Source organism: Mesoplodon bidens (genome assembly GCF_964165515.1).
Source record: "Mesoplodon bidens genome assembly, chromosome: 10".
NCBI classification, from domain to species: Eukaryota; Metazoa; Chordata; class Mammalia; order Artiodactyla; family Ziphiidae; genus Mesoplodon; species Mesoplodon bidens.
The window spans coordinates 81,034,504-81,053,015 of record NC_138172.1 but is presented as its reverse complement, the minus strand read 5'-3'; the positions used below and the strand labels follow the sequence as shown (position 1 = coordinate 81,053,015).

The 18,512-nt window shown below is 40.7% G+C and overlaps 1 protein-coding gene across 1 annotated transcript; it reads right to left on the bottom strand.

The window, feature by feature from the left end:
* Positions 1-3,109: 3,109 nt before the first annotated feature.
* Positions 3,110-6,275, bottom strand: IL17A (interleukin 17A; the record flags this gene model as incomplete). The annotated part of the gene is made up of 3 exons (XM_081247001.1): positions 3,110-3,347; positions 4,584-4,780; positions 6,249-6,275. 3 exons carry the CDS (start codon positions 6,273-6,275, stop codon positions 3,110-3,112), a joined length of 462 nt encoding a protein of 153 aa, XP_081103127.1.
* Between the last annotated feature and the right edge of the window lie 12,237 nt (positions 6,276-18,512).

Below are 18,512 nucleotides of genomic sequence, written 5' to 3'. Positions count from 1 at the left end.
GGATTTGTCCTTCGTTGGATGAGAGGAGTGAGTGACAGAGAGAAATCTAGGTTTTTTTGCTCAGATGAACAGGTGATATCATTTGAGTAGATAAAAAAGGCAGTAGAGAAGCTAGTTTGGCAATAGAGCTCATGACTTTAGTTTTGTCTGTTGACTTTGAGGTGTCTCTGGACAACTGGTTCAAAGTTTACCTCAATATTGACTGTCTGCTGTGTGCCAGGTCAGGTGCTGATGGGCTGGCTTTCAAGGGACCACCAACTGGTTAAAAGAAAGAGCTCATATCGTATGTAAGAGTAGTGATAAGTGATTCCCACAGTGCTTTTGGAGCCCAGAAGAGAGAGACTTGACTTGGGATTGCTGGAGTGATAGGTCCAGGAAGGCTCTTTAAAGGAGATGATACCTACGTGGAGAGAATGAGTAGAGCAGTGGGGGTAGGGCGGAGTGCGGAGGGCAGGTGTCCTAGCCCATTTGGGTGGCTTATATGCAGGAGAAATTTATTTCTTACAGTTCTGGAAGGCTGAGATCAAGGTGCCAGCATGATTGAGCGAGGACTGTCTTCTGGGTCCAAGATTTCTCATTGTGTCCTCACCTGGCAGAAGGGAGAGGGAGCTCTCTGGAGCCTCATTAATAAGGGCGCTAATCACATTCATGACCTAATCACCTCCCAATGATCCTGCCTTCTCAGTCCCATCACTTTTGGGGTTAGGATTCAACATATAAATTTTGGGGGGACACAGACACTCAGACCATGCCAGCAGGGTATGAATAGCGGAACAGGAAGGGAGAAGGGGGTAAAGGTATACAGGTAGAGCGGACCGCATGACACAGACACTGAGGTCAAGAACAGCGTGGCAGTCAAGGTTGCAGGGTGAAACGTCAAGGAGGAAGCAGCATGAGATAAAGGAGGAGCACGACCAGGGCCAGGTTACAGAGGGTGTCTTTTGTCATGTCTGATTTTGTGCCATAGATAGATGTTGGAGGATAGATCAACAGCAACGACAGGCAGGAAGCTGTTCCAATAGCTGGAGGGAAGTGAGAAAAGATGAAGTCCTGAACCTGGGCAGGGAAGGCGTTAATTTGAGAACTTTCAGGAAGTGAAACAATGAGTTTGGGGATTTGTGGGTGTCGGGAGTGAGAGAGAGGAAGAGGGAGGAGTCAGGGATGCCTCGCAGATTTCTAGCAGAGATGATGGGGTGAATGATGGTGCTAACTGGGGAAAATGAAGGAAGAATAAAAGCAACACACATCAGGGGAGAAGAGGCTTGGAAAGCAACTGCCTCTTCCCACCCTCAAAATTCCCAGGAATATAGTCTAGTGGGAAATCATGGTTCAGGACTGTGGATGTATATGCCCTTTTCTTGCTCTCCGTCCCAAAGGAAAAACACAGTTTTATTTTCACCACTACCATTCAAGGAAAAGTGAGAAATGAACAGCAGGGAGAGGTTTTAAAGCATGGACTGTGAGAAACTGTCAGTGGCAGCTGCCTGTGAATCTTTTGTGTGGAAACCATGGTGGGAGTTGGTCATGAGACTCAAGATCTCAGGGCACAAAAACAATGGAAGCAGTGGGGCTGGAGAAGATGACCCCTGGGTTTGGAATTGGAAAAGAAGCAGAGAAAAGCCATGGCCCTCTGGTACGGCTGGAGTTTCGAGAATAAAATATTGCAGAAGATGGTCTTTTGAGAAGCAGGGAGCCTGTGGGTCCAGCCTGAGAATTCTCAGGGGCACCCAGAAGTAGGGCAAGTAGGACACGCTGGGCCATGATTGGGGAAAATGGTTATGACTTGAAACTTGAAACTACTCTGAAATTGAATATGGTTCAGTTTTTATTTTACTTGGGCTGAACTTTTCTCATGCTTGAAGTTTGTTTTGCCCCAGTGGCTCTTTTCTGTGTCCTGGGGTGCACAGAATCAGAGGCCGAGGGCAGGAGAGGTTGTCCTAGGGGTGTGACCTGAGCAAGAGAGAAATGTTCCTTTCTAGATCTCTGGTTGACATTAATCTTCAGAAGCAGACTGAGCTTGGGGAGACACTGCCATTCTAGTCTGAAAACAATGTCTTCTCCCAGAACTTCCTCCTTCCTGTCAAACCTCAGGTCATACCTTTGGGAGGATCTTTTTCTTTCCCCCATATGATCTTTAAAAATGACATGTCATTTTCCCAGGGCCATTATTTTTATTTGTTTAATTCACTCCAGAGTGCACGTGTCCACAGCACTGGCTAATAGTATGCGGGCCTCCATTCTGTACTGTCTTGAATAACATTGAGAACTTGGACTTGGGGTGGGTGGAGGTTGTTGCTACTCAAAGGCATGCTTTGTTTTGCTCTATTGATAAATTTGCACACCCTTCCAAATAGGAAAGAGCTGAGCTCACGGAAGTCCTTTTAATGAGAAAACAAATAAGGAAACAAATTTTCTTCCCAAACTTTATTATTATCAATTGTTTTTATTACAAGAGTTTAACAGAGCAGAGTTAGACTTGCCGTCTCTCTTGTGAAACCTCAACAATTTACAAAGTTAAGGTAATAAATATGAAACTAGGTTGTCTTTCTTTTCAGCCATGTCATGCACTGCTAAGAGACAATGAGAAGAAAATCCTGTAGCCATATGCAGTACAAACTCAGAAATTTTCATCTGCTATTTAATCCTACCTAGGATTTTCCTAGGCAGTACAGATACTCATATATTTCACTTTTCTCTAAAGACTAAGAAACATAAATAGATCCATAAATAATAGCTCATATAAATATAGGTTTTACCTTTTAAATAATAAAATTCCCAAGTCTGGAATCTTGTCTTAAAAAAATACAAAATAAGGTATGTAATTCATTAAAACGGAATCTCATGCCCCAAAGTTATCTCGGGGCCTATTAAATACATAAATAACTTAAAGCCCTTAGAAAAGCAAACAAGAAGCAAATTGGTACTCAGTCTAAAACTTCCTCCTTGGGGAAAGGGAAAAATGGTTCAGATTCCATCTCTAAACCAGTGTTCCCTCTGGAGTTTCCACTGGATGAACTAAGAACCCTGGTGATTTTGGTCAGAAATGGGGCTGGATCTACTCTCCAGAAAACCTAACAGATTTGGGGAGTAGGGGTCAGACTGGAAGCTCTTAAGCCATGTGGCGGACAATGGGGGTGACACAGGTGCAGCCCACGGCCACCAGCATCTTCTCCAGCCGGAAGGAGTGGGGGCAGTGCTGGGGCTCCCTTCGCAGGACCAGGATCTCTTGCTGGATGGGGACGGAGTTCATGTGATGGTCCACCTTCCCTTCAGCATTGACACAGCCCGAGTGGCTGCACTTGGCCTCCCAGATCACAGAGGGGTACCTCTCAGCATCTTCATTGCGGCTGCAAGGGAGACAAAAGCCAGGAAGAAAGTGAATCCCTGGTAGAGCAGGAAGGAAATCAAACAGGAATAAACAGAGGGAGACAAATTCACAGGGGCACAAATGATAGGCATTGTGAATTCTCTAAGTGCTGTTAGTCTGAAAAAGAAGTAGTTTGGGGAAAACTTGTGTTTCAAAGCCCATGAAGTGTTATAGAAAAAAAGACAATGATTAGTTTTTCCCAATTTCCAGCATACACAAAAGAAGATAGACTGAAACCACAGAAAGGATTTAAATTTGACACAAAGGTTAATTTCTTTAGGGTACATTTGATAGATGAAAAAAGACTAAAGGAATAGTATAGAAACAAGATAACTGTTAATCTGACTTAATGAAGTCTGTCTTTGAAGCAGAGAATGCACTCAAATTTTATCTGACAGCACACTGATGGAACAGAGCCCATGGCTGATATGAAGGGCTGCAAACAAAATCTTAAGCCCCTTTATAACCTTCTCTTCTCTCTCCCCTCCAGCTGAGTGAATAATTTGCTTCGACTTCTGAATTCATTTATTTGAACTATTCTTAGTAAGTAGAAGTAAGAAGACGAGAAACCCTACAGTCAGGTGAATCTGTAGGCTCCATATAACTGAGGTTTATTTGCCTAAAATCAAATTATCAAAATACATTTTGTACTTAATCCATCTAAATACTAGATGTACTAAGGACACGGCAAATATTGGTCTGTTGGGGATGTTGTCTAAGTCAAAAAAGGGTGGAAACACCCAGCATGATACTTCTTCCACTGGTATTCAGGCTACATTTTCCCAGTGTTAATACAACCAAAAAAGCACAAAAATCCCAGTTATTTAATAGTTATTTTCAACACATCTTCTCTGGGAGCTCTGGTAAAGAGAATTCAAGCACTAATCTCCTACGATAAATGGCTATTTCTTTTTAAAATAAATAAACAACAGACTTGGGGTGTCGTAAATATGAGAATGATAACCACCGTTCATTTGGATGGATTTCTGGGACAATAAGAACTAGTAGAATAGGTGTTATGGGGGCTGGGGAGAGCTGTGCTCTATCAAAGAAATCTGTAGAATGAAAGTTTGAGAATCATTGGTTTACACAATGGCCCTTCCAGTTTTGACGGATGATTCTGAGTGAGTAATACCATTCTCAAGGTGATTTAACTGGCAGTCTGATACATACAGGGTAGAAGAATACAGAGATTTTATCTGGGACTCTTACGTACTGGAGAGTCCAAGGTGAGGTGGAGCGTTTGTAGTAATCGGAGGGTCTTCTGGAATTCGTGTTCCGGTTAAGGATGTTTAGGTTGACCCTCACATACTGTGGGAAGTTCTTGTCCTCAATATGCGGGCAGCCTGGACTTTGTGGGATTATGATTCCTGCCTTCACAAGAGCCACCAGACTCAGCAGCAGCAGCAGTGACTGGAACTGGGTGGGAAAAGAGAGAGAGGTGGGAGACCGGGTTAGTACTACATGGATTTTGTCAACAAAGTGTGGTGATGATGGAATTGCTGATAGTTGAGAACATGCTGTGGACAAAGACAATCTATACTAAATTTTCAGATCTGTTAAATGAAAAGCTGGTTAGATGAACAAAATAATATTAGGATGGCATTTCTACCAGTCTTGAACATTTTTCTTTTTTGACTTAGAAAAACCACATTATTCATTGGCTGGCAGTAATTTTAGTGAAGATGGCAAGTCATCAACCTGTCAGTACATGCATCACTCTCAGGTCATTGGGATGGTAATGACCTTGATTTTCTAGGAAGAAATGTCCTCCTGCACCATCGATCCCACCCCTTGCATTCTGTGAAACCCTATGTGAAATCAAATGTACACCTTAGAAATAAAGGGCTGTAGAAAATCCATGTGGTATCAGTTAAAAATTCTGTTGGTACCACTGGCAAACATCCAACCCCAAATGGACCCCCCTTATGTTTTTCTTAGGTATATTTCCCAGTTTTTCTAAATTTATATATACTGATTCTGTAATCAAATTGGGTTTCAAGAAAGACGTTTGAACTTAAATACTTTAAAAACAAAAAGACTGGGGCTTCCCTGGTGGCGCAGTGGTTGAGAGTCTGCCTGCCAATGCAGGGGACACGGGTTCGAGCCCTGGTCTGGGAGGATCCCACTTGCCACGGAGCGGCTAGGCCCGTGAGCCACAACTGCTGAGCCTGCGCGTCTGGAGCCTGTGCTCCGCAACAGGAGAGGCCGCGACAGTGAGAGGCCCGTGCACCGCGATGAAGAGTGGCCCCCACTTGCCACAACTAGAGATAGCCCTCGCACAGAAACGAAGACCCAACACGACAAAAATAAATAAATTAATTAATAAACTCCTACCCCCAACGTCTTCTTTAAAACAAACAAACAAACAAACAAAACCCATAAAGACCGTTAACTCTAAACCACACCTACACCATCTATACATCTATGTCTAGTTAGGGTTAGCGTACTAAGACTATAGTATAATAATAGGATAATGGAAAGAAAAGTCACTGCCACAACTTATTAAATCCGCAAGGATAGTGACCCATCTCATTTTGCATTAAAGAAAAATGGGAGAATTATATTAAATCCCTTGTACGCAGAGAAACAGATTTTCAATAAGCATTCTTTCTTAGAGCACAGCATCATGTGACACTTCTTGTGTGGTTTAGCCCCAGTATAGCTATCTTTCAGTTTTAATCTCACCTTTCAAACTGATGTGTACCAGTTCTTGAAAATGCTAAACAATGACAAGTATCTATCAAGGGTTTCATTTCCCATCCTACGTAGACAGTATTCTTGGATTTCCATAGCTAGAATCCAGGATTTCATGCCTGCAGTCCAGAAATATTATCTGGCCCAAATCGACGAGAGCATTGCACGTTAGTGCGGGACTCACCACGGATGAAGTTCTCACACGAGCCATGGTAGTTTCTCCCAATTCACTGTAAGTGGATGAGCTTGTGCTTGCTGCGAGATGGACAAAGTGTAGCGCTACCTTCTCTCTTTTATAGGGCTTTTCTCCTTCTGTGGTCACTTACGTTGACGTGTAGGAGTGAGTTCAGGGGTGACACCATTTTGGTTAAAAGTTCCATCCCCAAATGAGGTCAGAGAAAAACCTCCCCTTCATGACGGGCAATAATCTGCTTCTGGAGGAAAATGGGAAGGACAGAAATGTATGTTTCTAAAGACCATGTCTTCTCTTCATTCTTCAAGGAACGATGACTTGTCAGAAGCTGAGTGGAAACACAGAAATCATTTATTTATGAGCATGCATGAAACTGCCATAAGAGATATCTTCTATTTTAATGGCTCGTGGGGAAATAAAAGTTTGATCTCACATTCAAGTCTTCTTTGGTCATATGCCTTGATTTCCCATTTGATAACTCCTTTCCTCACCAGATTCCCTAGCCAGATGTGGTGGAGAGCATTCCAGAAACTACCCATGGTCTTACCATATAAACAAACAAAAAATGGATACATAATTTCATGATGACAGGACATATTATTTCATCGATTTAATGCCTGCTTTGTTGAATGTCTACTCTGCTTGAGGAACAAATAACTAGGTTCAAGAGACGTGAGATTTACTATCAAAGGCACATCAAACACTGCATGTTACCAAGCAACTTGTTAACTCACGCAATTCCTCAGGAGGAAGAAGGAGTGAGGAAATGTAACCAGACAAAGAGAGGAATGAAAATGAAGGTAGAGACTGCAGGAAGGTGGGGGTAGAGAAAAGGAGGACAGGCAAGAGCAGACAATGATAACAAGAAAGGAGGAGAGGAATGGGGGATAAGAAGGAAAGAGAGATAGGACTTCCCTGGTGGTCCAGTGGTTAAGACTTTGCCTTCAAGGCAGGGGATGTGAGTTTGATCCCTGGTCAGGGAGATAAGATCCCACATGCCTCTGGGCCAAAAAAACCAAAACATAAAACAGAAGCAATATTGTAACAAATTCAATAAAAACTTTAAAAATGGTCCACATCAAAAAAAATCATTAAAAAAAAAAAAAGAAGGAAAGACAGAAGGAGATGGTTCCTCCTTCCTTTTCTCTCCACTTTCTAAGTGAGGTGAACTTCGATTTCAGGTCCTTGAGGATGGCTCCTCCTTGGAAACATTGAGGTCTATCCCAAGGTTGATAAAATGAGGGGTCAGTGGATGCAGACATGGCTGGTGACGTGTCACCCTGTCTCTGCCCGTCCTCCACAGTCAGGTGTTTCCTTGGGTAGACAGACTCTGACTGATCAGTGAGGAAGGCCATGAGCAGCTGAAATCTCAGTGGCGATGGTAGATGGTAGGCGAAGCAGATACAGATGGTAGGCGAAGCAGATACAGATGGAAGAGGAAGTGGGATGCAGTTTCTCCCGACTTCCTTGGTTCTGGTGTTGACCTCACCATGTACCTTGGAGACAAGGAGTCATTGTGAGCTCCCCTGTCCCTCCTCCACATGTGATCACGTAGCCATCTCAGCAGCAGCTGTGTCTCTCACATCTATTTCCTATTCCCAGACCTACTGCCATTCCTCTAACTCATTGCTCACCCACTTGGACTGTTGTTTTCATTTTTTAGTTGAAGTATAGTTGACTTACAATGTTGTTTTAATTTCTGTTGTACAGCAAAGTGATGGTTATACATATATACACATTCTTTTTTATATTATTTTCCATTATGGTTTATCACAGGATACTGAATATAGTTCCCTGTGCTATACAGTAGGACCTTGTTGTTTATCCATTCTATATATAATGGTTTGCATTTGCTAATCCCAAACTCCCAATTCATCCCTCCCCCACCCCCTCCCCCTTGGCAACTACAAGTCTGTTCTCTATGTCTGTGAGTCTGTTTCTTTTCCGTAGATGGGTTCCTTTGTGTACTTGGACTGTTTTAATAACCACATTTGCTCTTCCCAACTGTTGCCTTCCACCCGCCTTCAACATTCCTGCAACAATGATCCTCAAAGCATGGCTCTGATTGTGCCTTTTCTTGTATTGTTCGCTTGCATTCAGAACAAAATGCAGACCCCTTAGTATTTAAATTATTATTTGAATTAGTATTTGAAATCTGCAACCTTTACAGCTTTACCTCCCACCCTGCTCCATGACCTGGGCTCATGGGGTCCTGATTGTCCTCCTTCCACAGACGGTCCCCAACTTACGATGGTTTGACTTACAATTTTTCAAATTTGCGATGGTGCAAATGTGATATACACTCAGTTGAAGCTGTACTTCAGATTTTGAATTTTGATCTTTTCCCAGGCTGGTGATATGTGGTATGACCTTCTCTCATGAGGCTGCAGTGACTGTGAGCCATGCACTCATGAGGGTGAACAACCGATATATTTACCAACATCTGTACCCAGACCAATTCTATTTTTCACTTACAGTACATTATTCAGTAAATGACATGAGATATTCAATACTTTATTATAAAATAAGCTTTGTGTTAGATGATTTTGCCCAACTGTAGGCTAAGATAAATGTTCTGGGCACATTTGAGGTAGGCTAGGCTAAGCCATGATGCTTGGTAGGTTACGGTGTATTAAATGCATTTACATCATGATGTTTTGAATTTATTGGATTTGTTGGAATGTAATCCCATCTTAAGTCAAGGAAGATCTGTAATACCTGCATGCCTTTTGTTAGGTACTGTCTCTGAAATGCCCTTTCCCATCCTCAGTTTATATCAAAATGTGCCTTGTCCTTCCAGATCCAGTTCAAATGTGTCTTCTAAGTCTGGAGGTCCCTCCTGATCATGTAGCTGAAATGAGCAGCTCCCATAACACATAGCTTATACCTACCTCTCTAGTAACTTTACTTCATTTTGTACTGTGTTTTATTTGCCTGGAAAAAGTATGTCTAAGACATATGTTTATTTCCAATTTTAGATTTTACTGTTATCCTTCAAGGCCAGTGTGTTATTCATCTTTGTAACTCCCATGGTGCTTCACGTGAGGCTTTATACAGCATAGGTCTTCACAGATAGCTTCTGTGTTGCTGGTTTTTCTCTGGTACACAGCTGTCCATGCATATTTCTATCATATTGCATGTCATTTGTTTATGTATCTGATTTTCCTGCTAGACTGTGAAGCTACCTGGAGACAGTTATTATTAGTCTTTGTATCATCTAACACAGTGTCTAGGAAATAGGAAGTGCTCAATATTTTAACTGAATTACAGTACAAATAATGTTATTTGGGTAGGTTGGAATCTTGAATAATCCTTATGGGACCCAACTGCATGCCAGTGACCATACTGAGCTAACACCTTGACTCTCCAGCTGATTCTTTTGAAGGTAGTGTGACGAAGTTGTGGCCTGTTTTGGACCATCCTTAAGTAGAAGATTCCTTGCTTGTTGCTGTCTGGTAAGGATGAGGTCAAGGTGAATGTGTTTGCTGGCCAAAGGGGAAAAGCTGATTCTAGTTGTCCTGCCTATGCCCACCTCCTGTGCCAGTGAAATACACCCTGTGTGCTGTCCTTTGAAATACCAACCCTAGCTTTGAAATAAGGATGGGAAACAAGGTGGGTTTTCACAAAAGTGTAAAACTGACCGTTTTGAGGTGGTGGTTGGAGCTCAGTGTGCCCAGTCTTGAGTAGGACTGTTTTCTCAGATACACTCTTGAGCTGGAGGAACAGTCAGAAGCACAAAGATGGTGTGCAGAGCAAGGAGGGTATTTGTCTACAGAGGCAGCTGGTTCAGGTTTGGACCGCAGTCTGTTCAAATAGAAGGAATGCTGGACTGGAAATTAGGTGCCCAGAACATTGGAGGAGAGGGCACTTTTATTTTCATTGTGGTTCTGCCATTAACTACCCATGCCCTTAGGTATTTCACATCCTTGAGGCTCAGTTTCTCTCTCAATAAAATAGGTTTTTGCACCAGGTAATCTTTGATTATCTGAATTTTCAGAGAAAGAAAATAGTGAAAAAACAAATAGGGACAGTAAATTAGGGGTGATGATTTTGCTTAGTGATCTTCCCCAGTTTATCAGTCTTGCTTCTTGGAGGGCTTGGGAAACAGATATCCACAAAGTAACGGGGAACTGCATCCTGGGAGTTGGCAGCTGGGAGCTGGGTGAGGTGAGGAGAGGAGGAGCAGTGGAGGCTGGGAAGTCTTCCTGGGAGCCAAGCATTCATCTGCTCCTAGTAAAGTGTCTGTGGGCTTCTTGATTTAGGGAAATGATCTTCAAGGCTCCTTGACCTCATTAGGTCATCAAACAGCATCCCCTTGTACTTACAGTAGAGAACAATGTGGGAGATAGAAGAACATATATCCCTTAAATTAAGACTGTCATTAAAAAATTAAATAAATAGTGCTTGCTTCAGCAGCACATATACTAAAATTGGAATGATACAGAGGAGATTAGCATGGCCCCTGCGCAAGGATGACACGCAAATTCATGAAGCATTCCATATTTTTTTTAATGATTAAAAAATAAATAAGTAAATAAGTTAAGTTAAAAAAACTTCTTGCTTAGGTGGTGGGGTTACCATCGAGATACTATTGTCTTTTTAAATTTCTACTCTACAGCCTTTAAAAAAAAATAACAATGGTCTCAGTAGAGGAGGAGGCCCTGCGCCATCGTTAATGACTTATGTACAGTAAGTCCCCTACATACGAACCTTCAAGGTGCGAACTTTCAGAGATGTGAATGTGCGTTCCATCAACATCAGGCATGAGTGAAATTGCAGCTTGCCCTCCGTCTCCTATTGCTGAGGATCCTTCAGCTCTACCATCTCCCACCTCCTCTCCCTCCTCTAGTCAGTAACTCTTCTTGCCTGTTCACTTGATGCCAGCGCCTGTATGCCAGCAGTTGTACTGTACTACTGTACTTTTCAAGGTACTGTACAGTAAGATTAAAAATGTTTTCTTTATTTTTTGTGTTTGTTTTTTAATGTATTATTTGTGTGAAAAGTATTATAAACCTATTACAGTACAGTACTATATAGCTGATTGTGTTAGCTGGGTATGTAGGCTAACTTTGTTGGACTTAAGAACAAATTGGACTTACAAATGCGCTCTCGGAATGGAGCTCGTTCGTATGCAGGGGACTTATTGTATATTATAATTTAAAGACAATGGCTACTCAAAGAAATGGGTATCATTTTATCTCATGCTGTGCACATCACAAGGAAAACTCCTTTTCTCTTGATTTTGATTTAATATAGAGAAAGTAATGAGTAGCTGCAGAGAATCCTTTTGGGTATTTAATCTGGGGGCTGATATTTTGAAAATGGGCCAACTCACAAGAAGCAATGTCAGATACTTAATAGGAAGACATGGTTTTGAGAGAGGAGAACGTTTGCAGCAGAGAGTCATCTGGAGGGCCTTGGGACATTGATAAAATCAGGATTTAGCTGATATCCAGATTTAGATCTAGTTGTTTAAGATCTAGATCATCTATAATATCTCCAACTTCAAAGTATTAATAGTGTTATATACCAGAGGCTCAGCTCTGGGGTTAAAGCTGTTGTTTTTCAAGAATCAGGACTTACTGTCTATGAAATTACCATGGTTTATTAAATAAGAAATATCATCTTAGTACCAGCCTGATAGTGTCAGTGTTCCTCTCCAGGGCAACACTGTTAGGTGTTCACTATGGCTATGTTTCTGAGGGCCATCCTGAACAATGAATCATTGGGTGGGAATCCTCCAGGGGTAGGTACAGGCTTCCTCTGGAATCCCTGGTGGAGGAATTTCTCCTCTTTATATGACATGATGAATTGAAGGAATGATGAACAATGAGGACTTCTGAATAAGTCATTGTTAATGGGCTGGTGAGGGCTAAGAGGTGAGAGGTAGAATCCTTTTTCAACATTTCCATTCTGTTTTTTCACCACTGGGCATTCTAACACTTGGTGGGTCGTTCTTCCCTGATGAAGACCCTCTGTGAACAGCTCCTGTGAGTGACTAATTATCTTTCTTCTGCTATTCACTTTTGATGCTGCAGGAGCCTAGTCCTAGCCCAGACCAGACTATTTTTATCTGATGGAATCAGATCACAAAACTGTTTGTACATCTTTAAAAAACAAACTTAATCTATGGACTCAAAAGAATGTTGATGGGCCATGACATTATCCACGTGAGGGATTTGATTGACAGGTATTCTGTTCCTGGTGACTCCCCAGTAGTGCACGACACCTTCATCTTTTCGGTAAATGAGGCTTGCTCTTACACATCTTTCCCAGCCTCAAAGCATTGAGATGATACCTGGAATCTGTGATGAGACCAAGCCATACAAGAAGGAAGACACATCACATCACGTCATCTTAAAACAATTGCAATCCATCAGTGTTTCCCCAATCTCTACATGAACATCCACAACCCAACTCATCAGATGAGCATGTCAGTTTCTCCTTTGAGTAATAACTACTACTAACCTCATGGAAACCAAGCCTCTTCCTTAGGTAGGTTTCTCAGTAACCTTTTACTGAAACACTGATTTAAAGTGGGTCAGAAAACTTTCCATTTTTTTTCAAACCAATACATTTAGAATTCTATCCCTATATATTAGCAGGCACATGCAAATTTTTTTTACAGGTGGCCTTCCCTTTGGTAATGCTGACTTCATCTAATACCCTGAGAATTAAGGTCAGCAAATGACTGAAGTTTCAAGTCTGAAAGGATGTCGCTGAAAAGTAAGGTCTAAAATTAAACAAGCAAACCAAACCACACACTGAGGTTGGGCTATCAAGTTGTCAGCTTTATTTTCTTTTCAGCAATTTTGAAGTTAATATGATTTAGAGACAACTGCAGAATGTATTTAAAGGACAAGATACAACATGTGGACTCAGAACAAATTGCTAATTGGTTTTTCTTTTTAGACAGTATAGAAGATGCTCTGGTGAAGTGTCTTCTCCACAGATTGGAAATATAGTAAAATCAATAATAGTGATGCTATGTTCCTTTATTCCAAAATCCTTCAAAGGATTTGAGATGATTTGTAACAAAAATTCAGGTAATAAAATAGATAAAAAATATGAATCAGGCCCAGCGAATATAGAGTCAAAAGTCAAGATCAGGGAAAAGAAAACCCAAAGTCACAGTCCATAGGGATCAATAGAATTACTCTAGTTGAGGTTTACATTTGTCTCTGAGCTTCCTGTCAGCCAAAGAGAAAAGGTAGATATGCTCAGTTAGTTTTCATTATAATAGTTTTCATTTCATAATAGTTTTCATTATCAGCAAGGAAGAAGCTAGCTAATTCCTTAGAACAGATGGAGTTAGAAGAATGGATAAAGAAAATGTGATACATATACACAATGGAATATTACTCAGCCATAAAAAAGAACGAAACTGGGTCATTTGTAGATGGACCTAGAGATTGTCATACAGGGTGAAGTAAGTCAGAAAGAGAAAAACAAATATTGTACAATATCGCTTATGTGAAAAGCGATAATGGTACAGAGGAACTTACTTGTAAAGCAGAAATAGAGTCACAGATGTAGAGAACAGACTTATGCTTACCAAGGGGTGAAGGGGAGGTGGGATGAACTGGGAGATTGGGATTGACATATATACACTACTATGTATAAAATGGGTAGCTAATGAGAACCTACTGTATAGCACAGGGAACTCTACTCAGTGCTCCATGGTGACCTAAATGGGAAGGAAATCTAAAAGAGAGTGGATATATGTATACATAAAACTGATTCACTTTGGTGCACAGCAGAAGCTAACACAACATTGTGAAGCAACTATACTCCAATAAAAATTAATAAAAAATATTAAAAAAATATAATGTACCAAAAAAAAGAAGAGATGGAGTATTTCCTATCATTACATTTTGAAATAAAATTTCCATCTGGGGCTCATAAGAGGCTCCTGTTTAGTATATTGGTTAAAGACATGTTGTGACATCAGACATTCCCATAATCAGATCTCAGCCCCACTTTATTAGCTGTGTGACCTTAGGAAAATTATATCACGCACATCTCAGTGTCCGTACCTACAAGATGGAGGTAACAATAGAATATGACTCATAGATTATTGAAAGGAGTAAATTAAATAATATATGTGGCAATGCATATTGATGAAATATTAACTTTTGTAGGAATGTCAGGGCAAGAGAATCTGAGAGAGTTTGTCAAACTTTTTTGAGAAAGAGAACCATTGGGTCTGAGGGTCAGACACTGGATGTGAAAGTCAGACACTGGATGTGAGGGTCAGACATTGGATGTGAGGGTCAGACACTGGATCTGAAGGTGACATTGGAGGTGAGGGTCAGACACTGGAGGTGAGGGTCAGACATTGGATCTGAAGGTCAGACATTGGAGGTGAGGGTCAGACATTGGATCTGAAGGTGACATTGGATGTGAGGGTCAGACACTGGAGGTGAGGGTCAGACACTGGATCTGAAGATCCGACATTGGAGGTGAGGGTCAGACATTGGATCTGACTAGTTATCTGCTCATTGAATGTCTACAATGTGAGAAAGTAGGGAGATTTCTTCAGCTTCCACATGGTCTGGGTGAAATAGCCCTTCATTCAACAAATGTTCCTTGAGCACCTGTTCTGAACCAGGCACTGCTGAGCTCTGGGGATAGAGCAGGGTATAAGTTGACAAGGCCCTACTTTGAAGGAGCTGACATCCAGGGTAATCCAGGCCCTTTATTCATATTCTGTGCTTTTCAAACTGATTGCTGATAATGAATTGAGCTTATTAGGCACTTAGATAACCTGGAAACCAGTGCCCTGGATAGTAGACACAGGCATCTGATTAGTGGAAAGGAATAGTCCCTGCTACAAACTATTAATTTGTCCTGGTTTATATACTGTTGTACTGATGATAAGGAATTTCAAGGCTTACCATATATTGTATTGAACTTAACTCAGAACTGCCACCCTGTATATGTGTAATACATACTTTATATCTATCTATCTACCTATCTATCATCTATCTATCCATCTATCATCTATCTATCTACACAATGCACAAGCACACACACACACACACACACACACTTCGTTTTTCTTCTGACCATGAAAGTGATATATGGTCATTTGTTATACAAAATAATGGGGGCCAGGTGAGGGGAGCAAAAGGAAGAAAGCAAAATTAACCCATAATCCTAGCTCTTAGAAATAAGCTTTTGGAGTATACTGTTCCTGTTATTTTATAAAACTGGAATCATTTGAAGTATATTGCTCTAGTTTAAAAAATACATTAAAAAGAACTGTAAGTATTATTATTACCAAATTGGACCATATTATAATACTGTTTTGTGACCTGTTTTCTCACCTTACAATATATTCTGAACATTTTTGCCCTTTTTAAAGCTTTTGTTTGTTCGTTTATGTGTGTTTGAATACTGCCTAACATCCTGAGACATGGATGAACAGCAGACCATTTAACCAGCTGCCTTTTTTTCAATATTTTGATTGCTTCCATGATTTTATTATTTCTTTGACTTCTCTGTGTTATCTGTCCATAGTGGCAAAAAGTTTCATACCTGAGTACTCAGTAGAATTATTGTAGAGTTCTACCTTTGCAAAGTGACTGAATTTGGCTGAAGAGCAGTGCTGTCAACACCTAAAAGCAAAGGAAGAGAAAGATCCACAGGGTTATACATGCTTGGTCCCGTAAGTAGAGCGACAGTCATGAATTCATAACACTGGGAAGTTACAAATGTTTTTAATAATGGCTTGACTCAGAAGGAAGCAACCCCAACTCAAGAGTTAAACAAAGAATGACTTAGTGACAAAGCCCAACAGGATGGGTTAGGAGCACAAAGATTTCTTTGTAGTTATAGGGGTATGAGAAGTTTAACTATAATGGGACACATTCAATATTTTAATGGTTGTAAATTATTAAATAAAAAGATTTATTTGTTCAGGCTTCTCTAAGTTGCAATTTTCTGGTTTGCATTTTCCCATGGTGAGAAAGGGGTGATTATTTTGACTTAAAATACTTTCTCACCAATTTTCGCTTGATAAGAAAAAATAGAAATTGTGTTGATGTCAACAGCTTTTTAAAGTATGTATCTTGTCCATAAGCACATGAATGTAATGTATTGTAGTCTATACACAGATGCATGACAATCAAATATAATAATAAAACTAATGCTTAAAATAAATTGACAGAGATCAATGAAGCTTGTTAAACATTTTAGTTAATGTTATTACAAGGGCAATAGCCATTAAAGACATCAACAAAAATATTAATATTTACAAAAAAAGGCTTATGATAGTATAAAAAACAGTGATCTGCCATATGAATGGTGTCAAATAAATGTAAATGATATAAATTCTGTAATGTCACAGAGAAAGGCCTTTTTTTGGGTATTTATCCGTTCTTTTAATCTCTACAGCAATCCTGTACTTGGATCCTATAACTCTCCTATATATTTAGATACTATTATCCAAATTTACATTAAAGAAAACTAATGTTTGGAAGGTTTCAGTAACTAGTCCAAGATCATCTAGTTGGCAGGTTGTCGAAGGATCACAGACATGGCTGATTCTCAGGTCTGGGGGCTTTTCATTATGACCAGTTGAAAACATTGATATTGAAAACATTTAAAAAACTTATTCTGCAACTGACTTTCCAACTTTAGGAAGCTGACTGTCTGATGTTTTTGAAGTTTGAAAAATTTGAAGTCTTAAAAATTATAGAATTGTTTTTCTTTCATCCATTTTATGGTATCACCTCTTTCATTTACCCTTGTACATTATCTTTGTTTTACTGACAATCCCTCACTGTCTAGTGCTATGACTGTATCTAGACTAAGATATCCCCAACATATATTTATTTTGTGATTCCCTCAAAGTGGAGATTTTTGTGAAAATAATGAAGGGAGGGGCAGAGAGAGGTGTCTATATGTCTATGTTTCACTGAGGATCAAGGTAAGAGGATTAATGCTCACTTTCCCAGCTGGATTAGAAGAGCAGTAATCTTTCCTTTATTTTTCCTAAAAATAAAAAGGTGGGGGGGGGGCTTCCCTGGTGGCGCGGTGGTTGGGAGTCCGCCTGCCGATTCGGGGGGCGTGGGTTCGTGCCCCGGTCCGGGAGGATACCACGTGCCGCGGAGCGGCTGGGCCCGTGAGCCATGGCCGCTGGGCCTGCGCGTCCGGAGCCTGTGCTCCGCGACGGGGGAGGCCGCGGCGGTGAGAGGCCCGCGTGCCGCAAAAAAAAAAAAAAAAAAAAAAAAGGTGGGGGGCTTCCCTGGTGGCGCAGTGGTTGAGAATCTGCCTGCTAATGCAGGGGACACGGGTTCAAGCCCTGGTCTGGAAGGATCCCACATGACGCGGAGCCACTAGGCCCGTGAGCCACAACTACTGAGCCTGCGCATCTGGAGCCTGTGCTCTGCAACAAGAGAGGCCGCGATAGTGAGAGGCCTGTGCACCGCAATGAAGAGTGGCCCGCTTGCCACAACTAGAGAAAGCCCTCGCACAGAAACGAAGACCCAACACAGCAAAAATAAATAAAATAAATTAATAAACTCCTACCCCCAACATCTTCTAAAAAAAAAAAAAAAGGTGGGTGTTGGAAGAAGCTGAATTTAAGCATGAGAACCTCATAGGGGAGTATTAGATGATGGCTATGAATCAGATTGGTTTTCTCTTTGATCTGAAGAACTAGGCCATTACAGTCATAATGCATTTTAGCTACAGCAAAAAACTGCAGGAGTCAGGTTTTTAAACATTTGACCAGTATTGAGTTAAACCTCATGAACCTGATGCCAAGTATAAGAGGATAGTATATGAAGAGCAATTAATTTTGAAAATTTTCCAATGTACATATCATTTAAAAATATTTGGTTAGAATTCAAGTGCATGTATATACCATAATTTATTTATTTAGTCTCCTATTAGTGCATTTAAAATTCATTTCAAATTATTCATTATTCATCAGTACATGATAAATATTTATTCATTAGATCTTTGCTCAAATACATATTATTACTAGAGGATATGGAACCATTATGGGTTTTTCTATTATTATCTATATTTTACTAAGATTTTCTAGTTTCTGTCTTGGTTTGTAATAGAAACTCAGTTGAACCAGCTTAAGAAAAAGCTGGTTTTAGGGAAACCAAGGGAAGGAATTACAGCAGGAAAGGACTGGAACAAGAGTTAAAAAACAAATGGGAGGGATTTCCCTGGTGGCGCAATGGTTAAGAACCCACCTGCCAATGAAGGGGACATGGGTTTGAGCCCTGGTCCGGG